Consider the following 10200-nt stretch of genomic DNA (forward strand, 5'->3'; position numbering starts at 1 on the left):
AAAGAGAAACTCTTCGTATTTGCACTGTGTGCGTTGCTGATGGTAGCTGCAATGGGGTGGGGTTAACACGAAGAGGAAAGTTTAGTAATTACATTTGATTGTAACTTCTTGTGCCGGGTTTTCTATAAACTTACAATTAATGACAATTTTTATGTCATAAATGCTAAATTTTGTTGCCCCATGCAGTATTCATACTGAAATATGCACTGGTGAGGCGCAGAGAGAGAAGTAGACTTGGGGGGGGGGGGTGTGCACGGCACGGTGGTGGAGGAATGGGATAGCCTGCCCCCAATGTGGAGCGTGTAGATGATGATAACAGGAGAGGGTTTGATGTTGGACAGACAGAAATTGAAATAATGGATAGAACAAGCATAATAATACAGTGATGTGTTTGATTGAATTATTAGGAAGTGACTGTTCTTTGTCAAATGACACGATACCATTATTCACTGGAACCTGTCCCTTAGTGGACTGTCAGGAATACAATTCAGAATATTAAGGTGTTCTAGAATGAGTATATATACATGTCAATGCTCTGACTGCCCTTGAATTATACACAATCCGATTACATATACTGTGTTAGTTTGTCAGTTCTTCTTTTTTAATATGTGATATACACAAAGACTCTTGGACGAGAAGGTCGAGCTTTCAAGTGTCATTGTCTGTAGCCTTACATACACTGCACTTTATTTGTTTGACGTATGTCATGTAAAAAAAGTCATTTTTATCAGGAGGAATATTCCGAAATCCTGATAATTCTTTTTGTTTTCATTCAGTTTATTTCTACTTTATTAGCATTTTGATATTTGCGCAGGTATAGTTCGGGGTCTGAAACGGGGTTCTGAAACTCGAAGTTATACTCGCTTTATTAAGTGCTGTTATTGTCTTGGTTGTGGTGTTTTTGCTGTTGTGTGTGTTTGGGCGTGTTGTGGTCGTGGGGGTGGGGGCGATGTGGGTGTTCGTATGTGTATTGGGAATATCCATTTTTCACCATACTTACCTTTAAATGGTCTTAAAATACTGTCCAAAGTCAAAACGTTCCTTTACTCTGATAAGCTATTATTGGATTATTTCACTATATTCCATAATCTCATCTCATGACCAAATATATAATTAACAATCATTTAAAAAGTCCCACGTCTTTCCTGTCAAATCTGTAGAAGGGCAAATAAGATTATCACGCGATTGGATTAATAAAAGATTTTCGGATGGGAAAAGTCTGACACCCGATGAACCGTTATAGATATTTGGTCATATTAATGAAGAGTATAAGTCTGGAGGTATGGTAAATGACTCTCAGGTCACTTGACTAATGGTCGACCATCGACCAATTTGTCAGCAATCAAGTGACCGGTCCTGATCCCTGGTATTTCCTTGAAAAATCCGAACATTAATCGTGTTAATTCTCGTGGTGAAAATATTGTGACGTTGATTTCTCTGCGTGGTTATTAAGAATTATTTTCTTATTATTTTTAGCGGGAAGGATATTTCGATGATTCGATCACACTCTTCATAAACTGTTAACATTAGTATCATTGTTACAGGTATCACCTTGGCCTTGAACCTTTATTTAACAATATGAATTAATCAAAATAAAACAAATTAAAACTACCATTTTGAAGACGTTTTATGTGTACTTTCAGATAACAGAGTACTATATTATAATTATTATCGTGATATAATTGGGTTGTCTTCCTATACAAAGTAGATTTATGATAATAATTATTCTATTTGGATGTCTCTTTACAGATTAACAAATACCACTGACTGACATACTGACATCGTCTTAATACTACACGGGTAAGTTGTAGTATATGGGTAATATGTTGTTCAATGCTGCTTTTTATCAACAATCTAAAAGGTACTTATTTTCTGTTCTTGACATACATGTGTAATACTTGTGTATCCTCAACTAGCATGAAAAATATTAAATTATGTTTAATTACAACATCATTATCGAAAGTATGACAAAAACTTTGCAATTTATAAATTAGATATTAATAAAAATAATAAGTATAATAATAATTTCATATGATGGAGATGTATGTTCATCATGACACGAAACGCACGTAAAGCAGCCTGTCGCTTGCCTATATCAGATAGCATGTTAGATAATGATTAGCATAGGATCTGTAATGGAACTCAGAATATGAAATCTGTCAAATAAAATGTCAAATCCATTACCGTTATATCCGTTGTCTTCTGCTGGCGAAGACGACCTTCATGACGTCATTCCCTTTTCTGAATTCTTAATATGAAATTATGTTTCCATTTATTATTCCTTTTAACATTGGTTTAAAAAATAACTGTATTTTCCCCCTGTGTGGTAAACTTCAATATCTCTGTCCATTCAATATTTCAAGATTCAAGAAGTTTATTTCATTTCCATGACAAATATAAATCAAATACAGATACAAATCAAAGTACGAGTACAAGATAAATTTTACCTTAGCATAATTATGTAACAAAAGCTTGTATAAAATAGTATGAAGCGTGTATGGAAATGAGCATTGCTTGTAGAGCGTGGATCCCCTTTTGCAACTTGAAGAAATAATTCATATTAAGTAATTGAGAAAAGGCAAAGTAATAACAGTTAACTAAATGTGGAAATTCATTCGATTGTACAAATGTACAAATATACAATATTATAAAATGGGAAAGTAAAATGTGATAAATATAATAGGAAAAATATTTTAAAGAAAAAAATGTATCGTCTTTCTATTTCTCCCCTGTCTTGTTTTATTTTAAATCACTTTTGATATGATTCAATAATCAGAATAATGTTTAGATTCTTCGCGATGATTATCAATGGAATATCTAACCTCATATTCAAACATTTTGTAAACTGTAAACAAGAACATATAGTTTATTATTCAATGATAAACCATAACACACGTTTGATGTTACATGTCATTAAGGTACATTAGGTTTATTCTTCATTGCATAAAGTGAGTACATATACACTATGCGACATTCCCCTCGTCTTTTGGGATTATATGTCAAAGATTCAAATTTTGAAATCTGTCCAAGGTAGTCCTGCCCACTCACGCAACACATGACGGTTCCCCAAAATAGCTTTTATTTGAGTCTATCAACCGAGTCAGCAAAAAAAAAAAAAAAGAGAGAGAGAGAAGAAAATCCCCTTCCATTACAACATAATTCCTAATTCATTATCGCCATGTGTTGAGACTGCAAATGTCAACCCTCATGTCATACTTTGTTGGGGTATATAGTGTTAGTATATGAGATAATAGTATTGATTTATTATGATCAGAAAGTAAAGTCAGAAAAGTCAGAAAAGTAAAGTCATGTGCAGAAACTTCAGAAAGTACAAATTATTTGGTGTGAAGATTTTTTTTTTTTTTAAATAATCGAAACAAGAAATTACGTCAAACTCATTGAGCACATTGACAAGGTGAAATAATGGGAATATGTGTGCACTCTGCGCCATCATCATGACCATGAAAATCTGTGATTATCGAATTCGAAAGGTAATAATGATAATTATTCAAGCATCCCTCTTATCTTATAACATTTAATTTGAGTCTTATATATATATATAACAGTTTTCCAGCAATGGTTGAACTGCACTCCTATCATAAATAATGTATGCAAAGAAGGTATCGTTATTGTTTTAGTGTCGGTCACGGGTGGAATTATGACACATTTAACAGGTTTCGAAATTGAATAACTTGATTGATCCAGGCATTGAATAAGAGATTGGTGCAAAGAGGGGTGTCGTAGGGGGGGGGGGGGTGAGCCGTTTCTCCTTTGTTCTTAATTTGGACATTTCTTTTGAAAATGAAATCATTCCGAATCATCCGTCTCTTCGTATACTGTCTAAGTTACTTCCTGAAACATATATATATATATAAAATATAAAGTGACAATTATGTCTCGTATTAATGTTTTATATCTACGATATATTTGCACGTAACATACGACGGTTGAAGTATAGAACATACCGCATGGATTGTTATGAAATGGTAGTTTACTTTCTGTCGGACCGTTTAAAATACAATTTCATGTTGTGTCCATTCTTTTAAGGAACATTTTGACTGCTCAAATACATTAAGAAGTATTCAATGAGATACATCTACTTTCAACCCATTTATTAGGTTTATCAAACAATATTATCAGCGTTTCAAAGTCTTATTTTTCAGAACATAAAATCCATGCACTCTAAACCTAGATTTCGATCATCATTTTATTTTTAAAATTTGAGTGGGCTACTTCTTGCTAAACTCGAGCCACTTTTTGGCACAGTGCCGTCCCTTCTCTCAGTTTCAACTCACATATCCTGTTCACTTGTGTCATAATTGCGACCGCCCAAAAGGGGTCCCCTAAACAAAGTTGAACTAAAAATACCCCTCTCTTATACCCCTTCCCTTCTTCTCTCATCTCCTCCTTCTCTACCCGCCTTCCTCTGTAGGTAAGATTTATTTTATTCTTCAATCCCAACTCTCATTCGCTTCATCATATCAGGACCTAAGATCACTGCTAGTCTGTCTGCGAATAATTAACGTCCAACTTGATGTTTAGTATTTATTTTTCTTTTATGGTACACTATGTCTCTCATCGTATCTATTTCCCTTCGGTATGATAGATCGAATCCAGGTTTAGTTTCCTTCACATTCAACTCGTTCGCCCGGTGAGATCGCATGTATGTGGGGTTTAAGCTTACCCCAACCTGTACTTTTCTATGTCTCTTTTCCATCATTTTATTTTTTACTTTTTGTCTTGATGCAGGAATATCACTTTGGTTTGGTTACGTGACATCAGAGTGTCGGTTGACTGGAAGCACTATTCCGCGATTTTGAAGCCAGTAAGCCAGACAGACTGCCACTTGCCGCGGGCAATAGTAACAAATATTATTCGCTATGATTTAATATTTACCTTGGATCGACTGGATTGGTGGATGGTGGATGAATCCTAATCAAGATGTCGACACCGAGAAAGCAGGGAACACTTACGAAATTATGAGCGATAATAAGACGCAGAGCTTACGATTTACCAACTTACCTAGCGACTAGTTTGCTTTTTATAATCGGATGATTTTTTTGTTTACAGCAGTGCTTGACTTGAGGTACTACAAGTAAGGAGGTCGGACTTTTGTTGACATTTTACCGGCATTTTCTTTGCCTGCAACCTGCAGAGTGAAGTTTCAAAGTACACACTCTCTTCCGTGTTATGAGCCTGTGCATTGGAGTATATAGCGGGTTGAGAAATATAAATAGAAGTAAAGCGAGCAGCAACTGAGCACTGTGGCAGATGATAAAGGATTTAGGAGGGACAAAGAACGTAAAATCAGTGTTGGATTGAAAAAAGATTGCGATGAATGGAATGCGAATGCTGTTGCTCTCTTTTGTTAGTGTTTGTCAAACCCGTCGCGAGCTATGAATGCCCAAGACACTTCGAAGCACTCGACGTCAGCGAGTGTACGAGGTAGTGGAAGTAGGAAGACGATCGCTGGGTGGGAACACATGGGTGAGATTGCTGCCGTCTTTGAAAGCAATGTCGAGCTTACGTCGAGTATAACGCCTCGGACTACGATAAATGAGCAAAGCGTCGGTGAGCACCAAGGAGACAAGCAACGGGGTTACCCGGTAGCCACACGGGCTAAACATGGAGACACCAGCCCACTGTCACAGTATGATACTGAACCATCGATCTTGTCTAGTTATAGTGTAAATGATAATAATAATGCAGTGAGTAGAAGTCAACGGCATCGTGGATCAAATTATGAAGGAATTATTCGTTCTGCTTCAGTGGTTGAGGAGAGTAAACTAAGATATAAAGACACCTCGACTACCCTGACGATGACCTCATCAAGTGCACATGCTATGGATTTGTTTACATCGACACCCCGTCCACGAACTCAAAACGCCCCTCTCACTCTTGATATACCTGATTTCATGCCAGCTGTGTTCGAACCAGATACGAATGGGGGAGGGGCGTTGGATGAATTTGAGAACGATGATCTGTTATTACGAGCAAGGGAAGCGGAGTTTACAGCCACTTTACAACCACGATCGTTTGATGCTTCGATATACGCGACTTACACGGATTTATCGTCATTAGGGGCGCTTGGGGAGATCGATGATTATGACATAACATATTTCGACGACGAGGAAGAGAGCGATCAGAGGCTCGATAATGGAGAGGACGAGGTACAAGTAAACGGGTCGATCGGTTCGAGGGAAAGCAGTGAGAGGGGGTCAAGGACAGGTTTGGACCCACGACCTTCTGATTCAAGACACCTTAATAAATCCCTAGATTCAATATTGAGTGATATCAAAAGGAATGGGAGAGGAGACGATAATGGATTCGAACTACGTTTGGAAAGAACTCGTAGTCTAGAAAATATTCGCTTATATTCAGGCTTTGTTAGTCGGTCAATAGACGATGGAAAGGGGGATAGTTTACCTGACAATCAGTCGGTCAGTTTACCCGATCGTGTTGGCGATAAAGAAACGGAGCCTGACAGACTGACTGAGGTATTATTGACTGTAAGACCCGAATCGACCGGCGAAGAATCGCGGGTATGTAATTCGAAGGGAGAGCGAGTCATCGACAGTAAAAATGCTAATGTGGAAACCCCTATTACTGCTACGCCTGGCAGCGAGATACACAGCCAGCAATCAGCCAATGCATTGGCGCTCTCTACGTCGTACACACAACGCTTGGCTAATATTCACGTGAACTCGGATAATTATTATGATGAGGATGTCAGCGGCACGCGAAGCGGTGCTCCTATAGAGGATGTAATAAGGACTGTAGACACGGAATATGCTGGTAAGACTCTACACACCGACTCGGATAAAAACAACCTCCCTGAACAACATCAGAAACAAGCGCCGAGTATAGGAGAAGGAGAAAAACAAGATGGGGTTGTAGCTGAGGTTGAGAGTAGTTGCATTGTGGAAAACATGGAGAAGAAAGTGGCAGGGGATGGAGCAGCGAGCGCGGAAATGGCGGAGGTGGAGGGCTTACGGAAAGAGATACGCGCTTGGGAGGAAAAATATGGCGCCTTGGAGAAACGCGTGCGTTCTATGGATGATAGTGGAAGTACTAAATGTTTAACCATGGATCAAGATGTGGAGAATCTAAGCTTGCCTGAACTGCAGGCAAGGGTAACAGCTTCTGAAACCATGATCGTGGATCTTAGGGATCAAATTGAATGTTACAAGGAGGAAATAGAAGAGCTCCAGCTGGAGCTAGAGGAGGCTGCTGATAGGGTGAGGGAGGGGGATCTAGAGGAGTACCGTGATCTTAAACATGAATTAGATCAGGTTACTAAAGAATGGAGAATCCTACAGTATAGGTTAAGAAAAGCTGATCGGAGGGTGGAACAGGCCGATCAGGAGCGACAGGAGTGGGAAGAGAAATGTCAAATATTAATGATGCAGATGGATGAAATGCAAAAACAGCATATGAAGCATGTTGGGGAGTCGGGAGGGGTGGGTGGGTTAGGTAGTGCTGCTACTACAGGTGGTAGAGGAGGAGGGGGTGGGTCCAATGAAAGGGTCTCCTCAGCTGGAGGGAGTGGATCCGAAGAGGAAGATAAAACCGTCGATAAGGAGATCCTGGGGCTCAAACAAGAACTTAAAATTGCCAAAGATGTTTCCATACGGCTCCACCAGGAGCTGGAGATGGTGGAGGAGAAGCGAGCCAGGACAGAGGAGGAGAACCAACTCTTGAGAAAGAAACTCGTAGATTCAGAGGCGACACGGAAGGAGTTTAAACGTGAACTGGAAAAGACACGCCTTGAGGTAAGTTCTACCAATCACATTCATTTGCTAATAATAATTAACCAACTATGAACTGTGGTATTTGTAACAAAATGATCGTTAAATCTTTCACACCTTTAGGAGTGTAATTATTGTTAATCAATACGTCTGACAGGAAGGATATCACACCCGGCCACATTTCTGAAATAATGGTTTGGGTTGTATACAAAACACCTTATGTATTTCGGGTAAATTTACTAAATATGTCAATCAATAGATTGGAATGAATCATACCATGTTTTGTATAACACCAGACTGTAATTCCTACAATAATGATCAACAAACATCCAGATGCATCACACTCGTGAGAAGGACAAATGTAGGCTTTATTGAACAATTCTACTTCTCTGAAGTGCATGTCTCACTAGAGAGATAGTTGTACTATAGGTCATGTGAACTTCTTTCAAATCACGTCCAAGTTTTTGATGAGTAACTTGTTTACATTGAATGTCACGCTCTCATCATAATAGCCTCTATTGTCATGCCCAACCCGTTTTCCCATAATTATGCAGGAGCTGGTATATTTTACTTTTTTTTCCTCTCACTTACACACGTGGTGGTTCTGCCATGAAAACCTGAATTTCAATGAATCGAACTAATTTCACACCCACAATTACACCCTCCAGTGCTTCCATTGGTATAACAGGAATATGTATTCATATTACATTTCAACAGAATCGCTTCTTTCTATTCCTAATTCTGTTATCATAAGTATGCATTGATTTCATGACTTCAGAAATATTCAAATAATATAACGCTTTGCTAATCATTGCAGCTTTCAGTATATTTATCATGAAGAAACCTCTTGGTTTGTGACGTCATGCACTGATTAGAATGACACATTTTATCTGGTCGCTACAGCTTGTATATTATGATTACATATTTTGTCCAGAGAGAATTGGCACCGGCGACCAGGCATTTTTGGTTACAACTAAGTAGAAAAAAGCAACAAAATAATCTTGCCATAACAATTAACTTCCTTGATCGTGTATAGTTATACAGGTGAAGGTAGAGTGATTAATAGCCTGACACACGCCATCAACACGCCCATATGGTCCTTTATCAAAACGTGCATAATCATATGCCCTACCTCCTTTGCACTTTTAATAATTTTTTTCCATCTCGTGAATATACTATGATGCTATTTTATATTTGTAATTTGTATTACAGAAAGCGTTTGTAAGCCAAAATAAAAATGATTAGGCCTATTTGTTTAGAGTAAGGAAGAAAAGTTATTATTTTAATGTTATGGATGTTTTCTTGATATCCTTGTGAATATGTAGGCCTATACCCATTGACTCCTGTGTTGTGTACTAGTACAGGTTTGTGAGTGATCATGAAAACGATCAAGATAGATCATTGCTTAATCACTATTCCATCCACGCATATTAGTAATAAGATTGCACATGATCCAATGGATTGCTCTATATATATTCTTCACGTAACGTCATTACAAGCTAAATATCTTATTACAAGTCAACCTCATCCAATGAGCCCAGATTGAGAAAAGGATGGAAAATCTGACAAAAAAATGAGAAAGTGGAAAACTCATAAGCCAGTTTACACTCTGTTAAGTTTGCCCTTTAAATAGTGCAGCAGCACGCGAGCATATACTTTACTTCTCAAATCTACTCATGGTAAGCCATGCAATTGATCATAAAAGGCAATGTGGTTCACTCATAATTTCTGACCAAAATGACGTCATTGGAGGATGCTAGAGGGCGGATATTTTTTTTATTATTGTTTTTTTTTATTTTAGCCTTTCTACAGACATTCTTAAATCGATGTGTATTGGGTTGCAGCGAACGTTAATTTTTCATATCATGTGATACACTTTTATGTTATGTATCATAATCATGATTAATACGTCAACCAGCATATTGTATAGACGTATGCAATGTTTTACTATAATCGGATTTAACAACACCAATACATCTGAAGCGAGGCTACACTACATGCCATCTTGCTCAAACAAAGAAATGAATTACTCATTTTCATTCCATTGCGCATTGTCGCTCTTCATTAATATTCGCTTTGGACAATTTGCATATGAATACGACAAAGAAAACGAGTAATGATGGTCAATAAGAATCCACTCATTGTTCTGCCGCATGTTTTGTGGTTGTTAATATAAATCGTATAGAAAAGACAATATCATGCAGTTAGACCATTTATAGTAAACAAGCGGTAGTTTGTATGCTAATTAGCTTGAGGAAATCGATAAGATTCGCCAATGACTTAGGGAATATTGTCCACATTACTGCATGTTTTATGTGATTTATTCTCGAAACGATAGGTACATCTACATAGGCATCTACATTATAAATTACTTTACAGGCAGACAGACATCAGTTCAAATATATCCCATTATCAGAATTATAGATATATTTCGTCATTGACATTATGAGAT

The 10200-nt window shown here is 37.7% G+C and overlaps 1 protein-coding gene across 1 annotated transcript; it reads left to right on the forward strand.

Moving 5' to 3' along the window:
- The first annotated feature begins 1743 nt into the window (after window positions 1-1743).
- LOC129255475 (uncharacterized) lies at window positions 1744-7830 on the forward strand. The gene is made up of 2 exons (XM_054893829.2): window positions 1744-1800; window positions 4750-7830. The coding sequence occupies exon 2, from the start codon at window positions 5397-5399 to the stop codon at window positions 7821-7823; it is 2427 nt and encodes an 808-aa protein (XP_054749804.2). The 5' UTR covers window positions 1744-1800; window positions 4750-5396; the 3' UTR covers window positions 7824-7830.
- Window positions 7831-10200: the final 2370 nt, after the last annotated feature.

The sequence above is a fragment of the Lytechinus pictus genome, chromosome 1, assembly GCF_037042905.1.
Source record: "Lytechinus pictus isolate F3 Inbred chromosome 1, Lp3.0, whole genome shotgun sequence".
NCBI classification, from domain to species: Eukaryota; Metazoa; Echinodermata; class Echinoidea; order Temnopleuroida; family Toxopneustidae; genus Lytechinus; species Lytechinus pictus.